The sequence below is a fragment of the Scyliorhinus torazame genome, chromosome 2 (genome assembly GCF_047496885.1).
Source record: "Scyliorhinus torazame isolate Kashiwa2021f chromosome 2, sScyTor2.1, whole genome shotgun sequence".
NCBI classification, from domain to species: domain Eukaryota; kingdom Metazoa; phylum Chordata; class Chondrichthyes; order Carcharhiniformes; family Scyliorhinidae; genus Scyliorhinus; species Scyliorhinus torazame.
Genome location: NC_092708.1, coordinates 78,747,009 through 78,764,553, shown reverse-complemented (window position 1 = coordinate 78,764,553; position 17,545 = coordinate 78,747,009). Strand labels below are relative to the sequence as shown.

Here is a 17,545-nt window from a genome sequence, read left to right as displayed (position 1 = left end):
TGCTCCGGTTTCCTTCCAAAGACGTGCAGGTTAAGTGGATTGGCCATGCTAAATTGTCCTTAGTGTCCAAAAGGTTAGGAGGGGTTACGGGGATAGGGTGGAAGTGAGGGCTTAAGTGGGTCGGTGCAGACTCGATAGGCCGAATGGCCTCCTTCTGCACTGTATGTTCTCTGTTCTCTAATTCCCTGATTTACCACATGCAATGTCATTGGAGACAATCCAGTAATATATTAACAATTTTACACCTCATACACTTTGTTTATTGCACATTACTTTCCAGTTTTCACATTTTTGGCACAATTTAAATTTCCACGTCCCCATTTATTGTGAGTTTTATCCATGCTACAGGATCGTTTTGTTGGACTCTGGGCTGTGTGATCGAACGACAAAGCTTTTACAGTTTTGTCAAAATCCTTTCTGAACATTTTTAACAGTCTTGTGGAGAGGTGGTGAGAGAGAGCTCAAGAGATCTAATTTCAAAAACTACATTTTTAAGATTAATGGTTTGCACCTTGTGGGGAAAAAGTTCTACCATAAACCAATCATTATTCTGATTGGATTTGTTTAGTGTTTCAATGTTGAAGGTAAATGAGGCTGTGGAGCAGAACTCACATCAGGGACTCCCCACACCAGCTGCTCCGTTACTGAGGTTGCGCGTGCAGCCCTCACCCTGACCCCCCCCCCCCCCCCCCCCCCCCGGGGGGCCTCCGCAGCGCGCGCGTGAGCGAGGAGGGCGGGGCTTAAATGTTCACGTGACCATCGGTATCCCACAATCCAATGCGGCGGTGGATGGTCACGTGGTGTGACGGGAAACGATGGCGACGGTTTCGGTTTTCCGGCAGCTCCGGTCGGGTTCGAAATTAGGGCCGCAGTTTGACCAGGAGGGCAACATCATCGAGGTAACTGAGCCTCCCCCTTTCCGTGGGATAAATTCTTCCCTTCAACAGCCGGAGGGCCTCCAGGATTCAAGAACTTGTTTGTTTTTGACTGAAATGCACTCTCCGGACTATGGGCTGCAGGGAGGGGGAATTGAGGTTGGATCAGCCCGAACGGGAAGGGCTGAGGCTGCTGCTTTTTGAATGTGACCTGATATCCGTTCACAGTTTTTAGCCCCACATGAGGCGGTGTTGGTCGTTATTTTGAGCCTGGTGCTTCCCTGCCTGCCACTCAGCTAGCTGGTTGAATGAAGCCGGGTTCCTGCTGGGTTAATGTCACATTAAGGCAATCTGATGGTACTCTGCGTTGGGCTTGCAGACGACTTTTGTTCACGATATAGGTGACTGTAAATTTAATAATCTTTAGTAGTGTGACAAGTAGGCTTACATTAACACTGCAAATCCCTGAGTCGCCATACTCCTGGTGCCTGTTCAGGTACGCTGAGGGAGAATTCAGAATGTCCAATTCACCTAACAGGCACGTCTTTCGGGACTTGTGGAAGGAAACTGGAGCACCCGGAGGAACCCACGCAGACACTGAGAACGTGCAGACTCCAGACAGTGGCCCAAGCTGGGAATCAAACCTGGGTCACTGGTGCAGTGAAGCAACAGTGCTAGCCACTGCTACTATACTGCCCTATTAAAATGGCCCCAATACCAGCCTCAAAGCAAAATACTGATGATGCTGGGAATCTGAAATTCCCGTAACAGCTTCCCTGAACAGGTGCTGGAATGTGGCGACTAGGGGCTTTTCACTAACTTCATTTGAAGCCTACTTGTGACAATAAGCGATAATCCCTTTTGCTGTTATTCCTACCAAAATGGAAGGTCCGATTTCTTAACATCCTTCCTAGCTCCCTGTATTCTGCTTTTAGGACCTCATCCCTTTATTTACCTATGTCGTTTGTACCGATGTGTACCACGACCACTGGCTGTTCACCCTCCCCCTCCAGAATGTCCTGTACCTGCTCCGAGACATCCTTGACTCTCGTACCAGGGAGGCAACACACCATTCTGGAGTCTCGTGTGTGGCCACAGAAACGTCTGTCTATTCCCCTTACAGTTGAATCCCCTATAACTATTGCACTGTCACACTTATTACCCCTCCCCTCTGCAGCAGAACCAACCGTGGTGCCACGAGTTTGGCTGTTGCTGTTTTCCCCTGAGAGGCCATTCCCCTCAACAGTATCCAAAGCAGTGTATCTGTTCTGCTGGGGAATGGCCACAGGAGATTCCTGCACTACCTGCCTCACTCTCTTGCTCTGTCTGGTGGTCACCCATTCCCTTCCTGCCTGCGTAGTCTGAGCCTGCGGTGTGACCACCTCTCTATACGTGCTATTCACGATGCTCTCCGACTCGCGGATGCTCCAGTGTCTCCAGCCGCTGCTCCAGCTCTGAAACTTGAGCTTCCAGGAGCTGCAACTGGGGACTGGAACTGTCCCCAGCATGCCACATGGAGCAAGAGGGTGTGAGAAACACTGCTCACTTAATAAAAGATTTACACTTAGTCAAATTCTGAAGAAGCATTTATTATCGATTTTGCAAGAGCGGGTGCCTCCAGTAAGCAACAGCAGACACAAAGAATTCACACAGCATCACTTCGTTATATACAATCCATGAAAATACAATCCGTGGGAAACAATCCGTGGGAAACACATCCCACAAACTATAGAAAGGACAGTTCCCTTATCAGTGATCCCTTATTTGGCCTCCCCTTGCATAGTGATTTCTGTCTGCTCCTGGTATATCCTTGGACCGGCAGTTAAAGATAAGAATGAGGCCCCCTGCTTGCACCTCCTATATCCCCCTTGCTTATCAAGTTCTGTTATTGTACATCCCGTTCTTCCCCGCAGGTCATCCTGGTACATCGTTATAATAATTCGCTCACTATAGCTTACTCAGAACTTGACATGTTAATTTTCCCATCATGCTTCATTGTTGACATCTTAATTGTGAACCCGAGTTTATACATGTAAAAACAACACCATGTTCATTTCTCACAAATCCCCATTTTTTTCTTTTTACTGTTGTTGCTTTTTACACTTCGTAGCCCCCTCTAACCTACCCCAAAATTGTCCAACGTCCTCTCAACTTCCCTTTCTATGGGGCCGTCCCCCCCCCTTCATTCTCCCCACTTTCTAGTAGGCAAATGGTATCCTGACCAAGGGGCATCTGCTTGGTCAAGGCTGTTTCGATGAGCCTCTGTACCAAGCCTCTTACGCACGGGATGATGCAACAGCCTATTGCCGCCAATGCTCCTATCACCACGATGATGGAGGTGAGGATGGATACAATTAACCCTTTCCATTTCCCAAACAATGATTCAAGCCACCCAGTCATGGATGTGTCTGCCCCTGAGTTGTCTGCCATTTCCTCAGCCAGAGTGGTTAACCCTTGTAGCGCACGGGTAATCAATCTGTCGGGTGCCGTGTTGTTGGGGATAAACGTGCAACACTGTCCCTTAAGCATAACGCATACACCACCTTTCTCTGCCAAAATCATATCCAGAGCCAATCTATTCTCCCAGGCCATTCTACTGGTTGCGTCCAGTTGTTCTGCTATGCCCTTCACGGCGTCCCTGGTATAATTGATGAACCTATGTTGATTATAGTATATATATAGTTTATCCAATCCACATTCTTATTGATCGTAACCCACCAGAAGAGGGACTCGAACACAGCTGCAATCAGATTTTGGGCTTAGAATTCATCTGGTACTCCTCTGGGAATGCCAACGGAGTCCAGGTAAATCCTGTCATCAAATGAGGTAGGTATGCCCTGTTTAGATCGTCCCACTTTCACACTCCCCCTCTCCTCTTGTCTTTCATAGGCTATACTGAACGGAATGGCGAGCTGAACTAATGCGCATGTCCCTTTCCATTGGGGGGGTAGAGTGGGTCGTAGAATCTTTCCTCCGCAATACCACCATATATCTGCACGTGGTATTTTTAGTGATGAGTAATTGCCCTGGGTGGTCACGTTCTTAGTCTCAATACAAGTCTTGAGGTCTCCCATATTTTTACTTAGCCCCGTATCAGAACGACTTATACACGATTTGTGATGCGTCACGGTAACCAAGAAGGAGGGAGGGTTTGCTGATAGTTTCTTATTAACAGGAGGAAACATCAGAGATAGGGCAGTGCAGGTCTTGTTGCCCCAGGCTGTCGCATCTTGGTACAGGGCCATCATACATTCCATGCTCCCTCTATTTTCTGTCCACCCCAGTGGAAAGGGCTCCATATGGGCCTGTGGTCTACCTGATGCGCAAGCATAACAATTGTCTTTCTTCAGCGTCTGGGCCGAATACCTCACCCACTCAATCCACGCATTCTGTTCCTCATAGCCGGTCTCTATCTCAAAGGCTTGCTCTAAATCTTTTACTTCAATTTTTTTGACTCCCTGTTCTTTCTCCGCCATGTCGCCCCTAGTGTCATTAGTGGGAGTTGCTCCCTGGTCTAATAAAATACGGAAGCAGCATTCAGTCTTGCTATTTCTCATGATCACCCCGAATATCTCATTTCTAAGTGAACAAGCCCTATTGCCTGACTCCATCCAGGCCGTGTGTTTTACGGTGATGTATACAGGGTGACAAGTACCAGCATTGCACGTTGAGGGGGAATAACCATTAATCTGGTGAATGAAGACGACCGGTGGTGCCCCTCTGGGCAATTGGCAGAACCGTTTCAACCAACCCTCCCTCTCCATAATCATCCCCCCTCGGTAATAATGAAGAGAATCTACCCTAAACTCCTTTCCCAGCCCCGCTGACACGCAGCCTATGAGGGTGCACAGATCAGTTCGTATTACCTGAGGGTACCGACTTTCTGGGATTGTCAATGTAATCATACGACCGATTCCGAACTCCCACATCATTAATATTATTAAATATTGCATAGTCCATTTTAGCTGTAGTTTCGTCATATTATTGAACAGTTCAGGATTTAGTGTCTTTTCAATCTTATCTTAAATGGTTCCTCAGTGGCCTCCACATGCCATTGTTCCTGTCCTGGCGGTGATTTAACGGGCCTTGACAGAAATCTTTGGATCCTCGCTGTCTTCAGGGGATGTCCCGGAGGACTGGAGAATAGCCAATGTTGTTCCTCTGTTTAAGAAGGGTAGCAAGGATAATCCCGGGAACTACAGGCCGGTGAGCCTTACTTCAGTGGTAGGGAAATTACTGGAGAGAATTCTTCGAGACAGGATCTACTCCCATTTGGAAGCAAATGGACGTATTAGTGAGAGGCAGCACGGTTTTGTGAAGGGGAGGTCGTGTCTCACTAACTTGATAGAGTTTTTCGAGGAGGTCACTAAGATGATTGATGCAGGTAGGGCAGTAGATGTTGTCTATATGGACTTCAGTAAGGCCTTTGACAAGGTCCCTCATGGTAGACTAGTACAAAAGGTGAAGTCACACGGGATCAGGGGTGAGCTGGCAAGGTGGATACAGAACTGGCTAGGCCATAGAAGGCAGAGAGTAGCAATGGAGGGATGCTTTTCTAATTGGAGGGCTGTGACCAGTGGTGTTCCACAGGGATCAGTGCTGGGACCTCTGCTCTTTGTAGTATATATAAATGATTTGGAGGAAAATGTAACTGGTCTGATTAGTAAGTTTGCAGACGACACAAAGGTTGGTGGAATTGCGGATAGCGATGAGGACTGTCAGAGGATACAGCAGGATTTAGATTGTTTGGAAACTTGGGCAGAGAGATGGCAGATGGAGTTTAATCCGGACAAATGTGAGGTAATGCATTTTGGAAGGTCTAATGCAGGTAGGGAATATACAGTGAATGGTAGAACCCTCAAGAGTATTGAAAGTCAAAGAGATCTAGGAGTACAGGTCCACAGGTCATTGAAAGGGATGACACAAGTGGAGAAGGTAGTCAAGAAGGCATACAGCATGCTTGCCTTCATTGGCCGGGGCATTGAGTATAAGAATTGGCAAGTCGTGTTGCAGCTGTATAGAACCTTAGTTAGGCTACACTTGGAGTATAGTGTTCAATTCTGGTCGCCACACTACCAGAAGGATGTGGAGGCTTTAGAGAGGGTGCAGAAGAGATTTACCAGAATGTTGCCTGGTATGGAGGGCATTAGCTATGAGGAGCGGTTGAATAAACTCGGTTTGTTCTCACTGGAACGAAGGAGGTTGAGGGGAGACCTGATAGAGGTATACAAAATTATGAGAGGCATAGACAGAGTGGATAGTCAGAGGCTTTTCCCCAGGGTAGAGGGGTCAATTACTAGGGGGCATAGGTTTAAGGTGAGAGGGGCAAGGTTTAGAGTAGATGTACGAGGGAAGTTTTTTACGCAGAGGGTAGTGGGCGCCTGGAACTCGCTACCGGTGGAGGTGGTGGAAACAGGGACGATAGGGACATTTAAGGGGCATCTTGACAAATATATGAATAGGATGGGAATAGAAGGATACAGACCCAGGAAGTGTAGAAGATTGTAGTTTAGTCGGGCAGCATGGTCGGCGAGGGCTGAAGGGCCTGTTCCTGTGCTGTACATTTCTTTGTTCTTTGACCCTTCGTTCTGCTGTAATGACTCCAACCTTTTTCAGCAGTTCGTATGGCAGTCTCTGTGGTTAACAAAACCAGGAACGGCCCGTCCCAAGTGGGTTGAAGCTTGTTTTCTTTCCACGATTTCACCAGTACCCAATCTCCTGGTTTAAATTTGTGGACTGCGAATTCAAGGGGAGGTGTCTGCGCTAGCAGTACTTGTCTCCTGAGGAATGAAAATGAGGAACAGTGCCAGTATATATTTCTTTACATAGATCGCTTTACATTCTGCAATGGGCCATTCTCCCATTGTTCCCAGGTATGGCAATCCGAACAACATTTCGTATGGGGGCAACCCCAAATCTTTTCTTAGAAGGGCTATCGTTAAGCATTTTGTCCAGGGGAGCCTAGTTTCTAGTATTATTTTTGACAAATGATTTTTAAGAGTTTGATTCATCCTTTCCACCTGTCCTGATGAGGGGGGGTGCCAAGGAGTGTGGAAGTCCCAATTTATCTCCAAACTTCTAGTAGTGACTTCTTTAATAGAATCGACAAATTCATCTACAGAAAACCTATATGTTTAATAAGTTATTGTGTTTGATATTTTAAAATAAAAGTTTAGAATTAGCCTGGAAATCAAAACTTCAAACCATGTGGAAGCTGGTCTTAAAAAAAAAAACCCCAAACAACTTTGATTTTAAAAAAACAGATCGTTCAAGGACATCTGATAACGGGAATTTGGCAGCATTCCAACCCTTACAATCGATGAATTTGAGCTGAAATACTATTATTGAAATGTTACTGATCAATCAACTGTTTGACTGTATTATATTGTATAATTTATTAATACTGAATCAGTAGTATCAAATTTGATTAATTTATTAATTATAATAATTATTTTGAAATACCTGGTTGTTGGGCCCCTGCGGTTGGCAGGGTTGTATGCTATATTGGGAACTTGCCGGACAGGGAACTGACACTGCGGTTGATAAGACCTTAGAGGTAAAGTGACTTCCCCTGTCCGAGTCTATATTTTCTACCAACCCGTATCGGGGAACTATTTGCTCCAGAATGATTATTTCAGCCTTCCCACGGGTGATAGTTCAGTATTTGCAGCCTTTTCTGTAACAAACTGTCTCTCTTTCTGTATTGAAACAGTGACTATCCAGGCATATTGCAGCCTTCTCTGTCTGTCTCTCTCTCTCTCTCTCCCTCTGTATTGAAACAGTGACTCCAGGCATGTTGCAGCCTTCTCTGTCTCTCTCTCCCTGTATTGAAACAGTGACTCCAGGCATGTTGCAGCCTTCTCTGTGTCTCTCTCTCTCTCTCTCTCACCCTGTATTGAAACAGTGACTCCAGGCATGTTGCAGCCTTCTCTGTGTGTGTGTCTCTCTCTCTCTCTCTCTCACCCTGTATTGAAACAGTGACTCCAGGCATGTTGCAGCCTTCTCTGTCTCTCTCTCTCTCTCTCTCTCTCTGTATTGAAACAGGGCAGATGGGACTAGAGTTAAAGGTCTGATCTGGAAAACGGGACCACTGACAGTGCAGTGCTCCCTCAGGACTGCATCAGAATATCAACCTGGATTTGATGCTCATGTTTCTGGAGGTGGATTTGAACCCACAGCCTCTTGACTCAGATAAGAATGTAACCACTGAGCCACCACTAACACCTATAAAATTAGTCACCTTATGTGTTAGATCACAATATCAGACCATCTGTAAAATTTGCAATCGCCAACTGAAGCAAATGAAGTATTCCAGCACTCGACGCAGATGAATTGCGATGATAAGTAATTGATACTTCATCAAAATACCTCACTTTTTTTACTGCTCTACATTAAATCAATTGTTTCCACTGATTATTTGCTTAATGTACATACATTACTGTGGCTTATAGTGCCAACTGAGTTAATGTGGGATTTACATTACTTGAGACAAAAATTAAAAAATTCCAATGCTTGTTTCCTGCTTTGATTATTACAATTTTTGAATTTTTATTGGTCACATTAGAGATGATTTCAGAAAATTTCACTTCAAAGCTTCTCATTTGCTGTAATATAGCTGGATGTTTATTGTTAAGATTGGTTGCGGGATTGGAGCACAGTGACGCAGTGGTTCGCACTGCTGCCTCACGGTGCCGAGGTCCCAGGTTCGATCCCGGCTCTGGGTCACTGTCCATGTGGAGTTTGCACATTCTCACCGTGTTTGCGTGGGTATTGCCGCCTAATTGGGAAAAAAATGAATTGGGTGCTCTAAATTATTTTTTTTAATTGGTTGTGGGAAGGAGATGTCAATTTATGGTATTTATTTTTGAGAAGTTGAAACATATTTATCCTGTTGCTCATGTCAGCGACAATTGAGGAGGATCTCATCCTTGAAATTAATACATTCTTGTTCCCCTGTTGTTAAGGTTGGGCAATAGAGAACATTTACAGGAATATTTGCCGTCAGGTGACTCGCTTTCAAACCTCTTCCAGAGAATTTGAATTCTCTGTTTTGGAGCAATGACCGTCTTGTGCATCCTCGTGAAACTAATTTGCATACATTTATCCTGTGGTTCACACGAGTACTTTGGAATCCTGCAACTGTTCCAGCTATTGATGGCTTCGCAGTTGACCATATCAAAGCAACAAGGTTAATATGCGACCTCACAAAAAGTAATTGATTTTTAGTGTTTAGTTTCTTGCTCGCATCTAAATAACCAGTAAGGAAAAAATAATTTGATGCTGTCGGAGCAAAGAGCTCCAATTTCTGCATCACATGTTAACATGAAATTAGATGACACAATTCGCCATAAGATGGCAGATTAAGGCTATTCAAGGAACAATACAGCACAGGGATAGGCCCTTCGGCCCTCCAAGTCTGTACTGGTCACGATACCACCCTTGGCCAAAACGCTCAGAACATCCAAGTGCCGTATCCCTCTATACCCGTCCTATCCATGTATTTGTTGAGAGGCCTTTTGGAGTTCTCCCAGTGAGCCAGAGGAGACCCAGTCAGAATGAGACAGCAAAGAGTGAGTTTGGGAATTTGAATCCAGGTGGGAATTGAATCAAATCAGTAAGGCAGCTCCTTTTAAATTTCAGGAGTTTAAATTAATCTAGAATTGTGCAGTGTAGGTTAACAAGGGCTGCCCCACCCACACTCATAACTGGTTGGCAGTTAAGTGTCAGCCACTTTAAATCTACCTTGATCTAAAAGCAGGTGGGGGAGGGGAGTAAACTCAGGCCAATTTAAAAAGAGCAACTTGTAACTCTCTCCCAGTGAGTTCTCCCAGTGAGCCAGAGAGAAGACAGCCGGAATGAGGCACAGCAAAGAGTGAGTTTGGGAATTTGAATCTAGGTGGGAATTTGAAGCTGGGTGGGGAGGAAGTGCTTTTTATCCCTGGTAAGTCATTTTTCTGATTTCTTCTTCTTTTCATTGGTATATTTATTTATTTTTTCTTTGTTTAATTTTTTTTGGAAATTGTAGTTGAAGTTAACCGAAGGTTTATGACATGGCAGTAGACCTCAGACCCGTGTCATGCTCCTCGTGTGCGATGTGGGAGCTCGGGGACACGTCCACTGTCCCTGACACCTTCACGTGCAAGAAGTGTGTCCAGTTGCAGCTCCTGTTAGACCACATGACGGCTCTGGAGCTGCGGATGGACTCACTTTGGAGCATCCGCGATGCTGAGGACGTCGTGGATAGCACGATTAGCGAGTTGGTAACACCGCAGGCGAAAGGTACTGGGGAAGATAGAAAATGGGTGACCAAAAGACAGAGCAAGAGTAGGAAGGCAGTGCAGATGTCCCCTGCGGTCATCTCCCTGCAAAATAGATATACCGTTTTGGATACTGTTGAGGGAGATGGCTCACCAGGGGAAGGCAGCAGCAGCCAGGTTCATGGCACCGTGGCTGGGTCTGCTGCGCAGGAGGGCAGGAAGGAGAATGGCAGGGCTATAGTGATAGGGGACTCAATCGTAAGGGGAATAGACGGGCGGTTCTGCGGACGCAATCGAGACTCCAGGATGGCATGTTGCCCCCCTGGTGCAAGGGTCAAGGATGTCTCGGAGTGGCTGCAGGACATTCTGGGGGGGGAGGGATTGTGAACAGCCAGCTGTCATGGTGCACATAGGCACCAACGATATAGGTAAAAAAAACGTGACGAGGTCCCACAAGCTGAATTGGGGAGTTAGGAGTTAAATGAAAAAGTAGGACCTCAAAGGTAGTAATCTCAGGATTGTTACCAGTGCCACGAGCTAGTCAGAGTAGGAATGTCAAGATAGATAGGATGAATGCGTGGTTTGAGAGATGGTGCAAGAGGGAGGGATTCAAATTCCTGGGGCATTGGAACCAGTTCTGGGGGAGGTGGGACCAGTACAAACCGGATGGTTTGCACCTGGGCAGGACTGGAACCGATGTCAGAGGGGGGGTGTTTGCTAGAGCTGTTGGGGAGAGTTTAACCTAATGTGGCAGTGGGATGGGAACCGAAGCAGGAAGTTGGAAGGTAGTAAAACAGGGACAGAAACAAAAGGCAGTAAGGGGGAAAGTGTAAGGCAGAGAAGCCATAGTCAAAAATCAAAAAGGGCGACAGTACAAGGTACAGTGACTTGAGGGGAGCTCAGTGAATAGGACCAGGAATACTAAAAGGAATAAAACGGAAAGTACAAACATTAATGGTAAGCGACGGAGCAGGTTGTTACATGAAGATATGGGTTCAACGACAAGGAAAATTAGGAGAAAATTTAAGAGGAAAAATAACTTCGGAGAGGTTACTGATCAAGGTGTTAAGATTCAAAACAGAGGTATAAAAGCCAACATAAGTGTACTTTACCTGAATGCTCGTAGTATTTGGAATAAGGTAAATGAGTTGATGGCGCAAATCATCGTGAATGACTATGATTTAGTGGCCATTAAATCTAGTGCAGACGACACTAAGATGAGTGGTAAAGCAAAAAGTGCAGAGGATAATCGGCTAAGTGAATGGGCTAGGGTCTGGCAGATGGAATACAATGTTGACAAATGTGAGGTTATCCATTTTGGTAGGAATAACAGCAAAAGGGATAAATGATAAAATATTAAAACATGCTGCTGTGCAGAGAGACCTGGGTGTGCTAGTGCATGAATCGCAAAAAGTTGGTTTACAGGTGCAACAGGTGATTAAGAAGGCAAATGGAATTTTGTCCTTCATTGCTAGAGGGATGGAGTTTAAGACTAGGGAGGTTATGCTGCAATTGTTCAGTTTTGGTCACCTTACTTGAGAAAGGACGTACTGGCACTGGAGGGTGTGCAGAGGAGATTCACTAGGTTAATCCCAGAGCTGAAGGGGTTGGATTACGAGGAGAGGTTGAGTAGACTGGGACTGTACTCGTTGGAATTTAGAAGGATGAGGGGGGATCTTATAGAAACATATAAGATTATGAAGGGGATAGATGCAGGCAGGTTGTTTCCACTGGCGGGTGAAAGCAGAACTAGGGGGCATAGCCTCAAAATAAAGGGAAGTAGATTTAGGACTGAGTTTAGGAGGAACTTCTTCACCCAAAGGGTTGTGAATCTATGGAATTCCTTGCCCAGTGAAGCAGTAGAGGCTCCTTCATTAAATGTTTTTAAGATAAAGATAGATAGTTTTTTGAAGAATAAAGGGATTAAGGGTTATGGTGTTCGGGCCGGAAGGTGGAGCTGAGTCCACAAAAGATCAGCCATGATCTCATTGAATGATGGAGCAGGCTCGAGCGGCCAGATGGCCTACTCCTGTTCCTAGTTCTTATGTTCTAACGCTGTTGATGTATCTGCTTCCACAACCTCCTCTGGCAACACGTTCCAGGTACTCCCCACCCCCTGAGTGTATAAATAAAAAATAAAATAAACCTCCGGTAAACTTTGTCCCATGGACAAAACCTATGCCCTCTAGTGACTGACCCCTGCACCCTGGGAAAGAGTGCCTGCCCATCCACTCTTATCCATGCCTATCATAATTTTGTCAACCTCTATCAGATTACCCTTCAACCTCTGTCATTCTAATGAAAACAGTCCAAGTCTGGTCAGCACCTCCGCATAGCTAACACCCTCCAGACCAGGCAGCATCCTGGTAAACCTCCTCTGCACCCTCTTCAAAGCCTCAACGTCCTTTTGGTAGTATGGTGATCAGAATTGTGCACTATATTCCAAGTGCGGCCGTGCCAGGTATTCCTTAACTTCCTCCAAGAAAATCTTCCAGGATATAATAATTTTGGTGTTGATAGATTTCCTAACAATGTTGAAAGTTTGAAGAGCAATGACCATTCAACCTTTCCATTTTACAATATAGGAGTACTGCAGGCTACAGAATCTGTTGCTCCATATGACCATTTTTTCCTATGGATACCAAGGATATCTTTGATCTCTAGGGCATCATTTTAGTTGCTTATGAAGCAATGTATTTTCCTGAATAAAATTTGACCAAGTAGACCAAAACCGTTGAGGCTTTCAGACACGTTTCTCTACAAGTTTGTTCAGAAAGTTCTCTGTTTCCAGGAAATACCTACTAATAAAGCTTTTCTTCACATGGACTAACCTGACTGCACTGCCTTACAGGTGGAGTAACCTTATATTCAAAGTTTATTTTGATCTTTTGGCTCAACAGGTTGACGCTCCCTGATTTTTCTGGGGGAGTTCTGTACAAAGCCCGAGCATTGCAAATTAATGTTGAATGTTGAGTAATGTAGAATGCAAAATTAGTTTTCTTTCTGTTTCCCATCAAAGCCTGAGATCTTGCAAAGATCAGAAATGTAGCACCAGTTTTATATGCAGAACAATTGAGGTTCAGGTTAAGACATTTTCAGTTTTATTTGGTATTGTCATTTTGATACCTCTTCTGACATTTGTATTCAGACAGTGTGTATTTTCTTCTGGTTAGTTGGATATTATGTTTGGTACAACTTGGCCTGAGCTTAAGCTGTGGATCAAAGAACAATTTTAATGTTTAGCGATTATAATGACACCGTTAAATACTGCTGAGAACATACTTTACAGACTATTGCTAATTTAAATGTTGTCTCTTGGCTCTCTTTCCCTCCTCGCCGTCCAAATTAATTTTTCATCACCAATTTCATCCTCCAGTATGCTTCTCAATTGATTAACTTTTATGACTCTTTGAATGCTCCACAAGTGGCAAGTTTTTGACCAGGAGAATGGAGAAACGGAAATCAAAGATCAGAACCAAGATTTTATCTTTGTTTAATAGCCTATATCTGCGTATTACAGGAGGCACAGTGACACAGTGGTTACCACTGCTGCTTCTCAGTGCCAGGAAACCAGATTCAGTTCTGGCCTTGGGTGACTGAAGTTTACACGTTCTCCCCATGACTGCTTGGGTTTCCTCTGGGTGCTCCGGTTTCCTCCCACAATCCAAAGATGTGCAGGTTTAGGTGGATTGGTCATAATAAACTGCCCCTAAGTGTCCAAAGGTGTACAGGTTAGGTGGGGTAATTGGGATCGGGTGGGGACTGGGCCTAGGTTGGATGCTCTTTCAGAGGGTTGATGCATACTCAATGGGCCGAATGGCACCTTCTGCAGTGTAGCGATTCTATGGGTGCTGAAAACCTAAGAACTAGGAGCAGGAGTAGGCCATTTGGCCCTTCGAGCCTGTTCAGCATGTAGCGAACCCATCCCTGACTGAGAATTAAACCTGATTGTATGGTAGAGTTTCTAATAACCTAATTGCTTTTATCCATGAGGGAGAATTTGAGAGTTTTTTTTTTTTGTGACTTCCTTCCAACGGAACACACCATTTCACAATGTTATCAGTATTATAGAAAATGTTTCTTAATCTATTCCTGCAATAGCTGACACGAGGGTTTAGGATGCTTGGATAATTTAAATCTTAATATTTCTAAACCAAATCATGTTGAGTGATTGTATGCACAAGCTTAGTGTCACATACATCCCTGAGTTTCTGAAGTTTGAGTTGATTATGACCAAATACATTAATCTTATTTGTCAGGGGAGCACGGTGGCACAGTGGTTAGCATTGCTGCTTCATGACTACCAGGTTCGATCCCGGTTCTGGGTCACTATCCATGTGGAGTTTGCACATTCTCCCCGCGTCTGCGTGGGTTTCGCCTGCACAACCAAAAGATGTGCAGGGTAGGTGGATTGGCCACACTAATTTGTCCCTTAATTGGAAGAAATTAATTGGGTATTCTAAATTTTGTTTTTAAATCTTATTTATCAGTAATATTCTACATTTTTAAAATAATGGGACTAAATGGAATGCTTGTGGTAATCATGATATTTTTCTATTTAAAGGTTGAAACTCGTGAAGATGAGGAACAAAGTATTAAATTGACAGAAATTTTGGAATTGCTAGTTGCTGCTGGATACTTCAGAGCAAGAATTAAGGGATTATCACCATTTGACAAGGTGAGAACTACAAATCCAAGTCTTTTATACCACTGTACCAGGTTAATAATTTGACTGTAGCAAATATGTCCTGTCATTAATATATGTTATGGTCACTAAATATTTTTTAAATGCATGGGTTGGAATGATGTAAGAATTGAACCTGACTTTTGTGCCAGACAGCCACATCATGATGGTCAATTGCCCCAGAAATTTAGAGATCATGATTTAATCAATGGAGTGACAGTTTGTACGGGAGAGAAGTTGGAATCACAATTTTCTAAGTGGAAGGTTGGGTATCTTGTTAGTCAATTTCTATTTGGAGTTGCTGTTGCCACTTTGTAGATTTTTTGTGTGATGGACAGAAATATAAAAAGGAATAAAATTATTATAGATATATAGAATTTGCAGTGCAGAAGGAGGCCATTCAGCCCATCAAGTCTGCACCGGCCCTTGGCAAGACCATCCTATTTATTGTTTCATATCAAATGAATAATGTTGTTTATTAAATCTGTTTAAAACCAGTTTGCTATTGATCATTGAGACTTTTATTTTCTTCACAGGTAGTGGGTGGCATGACCTGGTGTATTACAACATGCAACTTTGATATTGATGTTGATTTACTTTTTCAAGAAAATTCTACAATTGGTCAAAAAATGTAAGCTGCTTGAAAATTTGCACAAAACATTTTGATCTTGATGGTTGAATGGAATGTAATAGTTGAAATTTAAAAAGAAATGACCAGCAATCACTTGCCTTACTGTACCACCTTTAACATAAATTGCCCCAATATGCTTTGCTCAGGCGAGACTGCACCGAACAATATTAGAAGAAACAGTTGACTGAAAGTATATTTGCAAAAGGTTTGAAGGCAGGATGAAGTAAAGTGGATAAATTGAGGAATGGACTTGGGTAGTTTCTGTCAACTAGTGAGGACAGGATTAGCAACATTAGGGGGCTGTGGGTGAGAATATAGGGCTTTGAGTCGCTACGTTTTTGAAAATTGAAAGACTGCATGAGATATTTTAACTAGTGTCCATAATTCCTTTGTGGTTTTTAATTTTGAGCTGTACAATTACCTTTCAACAAGTATTCTTTCGGATTTCCACTCCCCTGACATTTGAAATTACCGTGATATTGCAGGATGGAATTTAAAATATAAATATTTTTAAGAACATCCAATGAAATGTTTTGACTCATCTGAAAATATTACCTTTTTATGCATTAGAGCATTGACTGAGAAAATTGTATCAGTTTTGCCAATTATGAAGTGTCCTCATCGCTTAGAACCACATCAAATCCAGGGTCTAGATTTCATACACATCTTCCCTGTTGTACAGGTAAGAATTTTGTTTCTGAGCAATTGTCAAATAGCAATAAAAATAATTTGACATTTTTTGGCATCTGATGGTCTTAAAATTAGACACTATTTTTCTGACTATCACAGCATTCTTGTTACTTACCCAATGCTGCAGAATGTGGTTTGACATAGATAGGTTGGAGACTTGGGCCGAGAAATGGCAAATGGAGTTAATCCAGACAAATGTGAGGTAATGCATTTTGGTAGGTCTAACAGAGGGGAGATGTACAGTAAAGGGCAAAACTCTTAGGAATATTGAAAGTCAGAGAGATCCGAATGTGCAGGTCCACAGATCTTTTGAAAGTGGCAACACGTGGACAAGGTAGTCAAGAAAGCATAACGGAATGATTGCCTTCATTGGATGGGGCATAGAGTATAAAAACTGGCAAGTCAGGCTACAGATGTATAGAACTTTGGTAAGGCAGCACTTGGAATATTGTGCACAATTCTGGTCGCCACACTACCGGGAGGATGTGGAGGCTTTGGAGAGGGTGCAGAGGAGATTTCCCAGGATGTTGCCTGGACTGGAGGGTGTTAGCAATGCGGAGAGGCTGAATAGACTTGGACTGTTTTCATTAAAAAGACAGAGGTTGAGGGGTAACCTGACAGAGGTCTACAAGATTATCATGGGCAGGCACTCTTTCCCAGGGGGGAGGGGTCAGTCACCAGGGGGCATAGGTTTAAGGTCCATGGGGCAAAGTTGAATGGAGATGAGCGAGGCAGTTTTTTTACGCAGAGGTAGTGAGTGCCTGAAACGCTTTGCCAGGGGAGGTTGTGGAAGCAGATACATTAATGGCGTTGAAAAGGCGTCTTGGCAAATACAGGCTAGGATGGGTATAGAGGGATAAGGCACAAGGAAGTGCTGAGGGTTTTGGCAAGGTTGGTATCATGACTTGGAGGGCTAAAGGGTCTGTTCCTGTGCTGTATTGTTCTTTGATCTTTTAAAATGTTGAAATAATGTAACCATAACTACCATTCCCCACACAAGTATATTTAGTTCATTTTAAGAGTAACAGCCATTTTTCAGAGGGAAATTTTAAGTGACTCCACAATTGATTCATGCTTAACGTGCATCAGATGGATATAAAATTGTGATTAGCTCAAGTAATCTCAAATTAAAAGCACTTTTATATACTAATCAGATAGCAAAAGCTATCAACCAACAGCCAGTGTATAAGAGAACGCATGTTTTTTCTTTTTGTGAGCTATCATTCAGTTTATTAAATCACTCCATTTTGTTTCAGTTTGCATCATTGACCATGCTTTCTTGAGCCTCTACTAATGTACATTTGAAAATTGCATTTATTAAAAAGTTTTGAGAAACCTTCATCTCAAATCACATGTCATCATTGCCAGAAAAGAAATGAATGTCTAATTTTGGGAAGATGGTTTTTGT

At 43.6% G+C, this 17,545-nt stretch overlaps 1 protein-coding gene across 1 annotated transcript in view; it reads left to right on the top strand.

The window, feature by feature from the left end:
• Nucleotides 1-773: 773 nt before the first annotated feature.
• ccdc93 (CCC complex scaffolding subunit CCDC93) overlaps nt 774-17,545 on the top strand; it is a 95,584-nt gene continuing 78,812 nt past the window's right edge. Inside the window, exons 1-4 of the mRNA XM_072473028.1 lie at nt 774-899; nt 14,697-14,810; nt 15,353-15,447; nt 16,018-16,129. Of these exons, the coding sequence (XP_072329129.1) occupies nt 816-899; nt 14,697-14,810; nt 15,353-15,447; nt 16,018-16,129 (405 nt within the window). The 5' untranslated portion in view covers nt 774-815. The remainder of the gene's footprint in view (nt 900-14,696; nt 14,811-15,352; nt 15,448-16,017; nt 16,130-17,545) is intronic.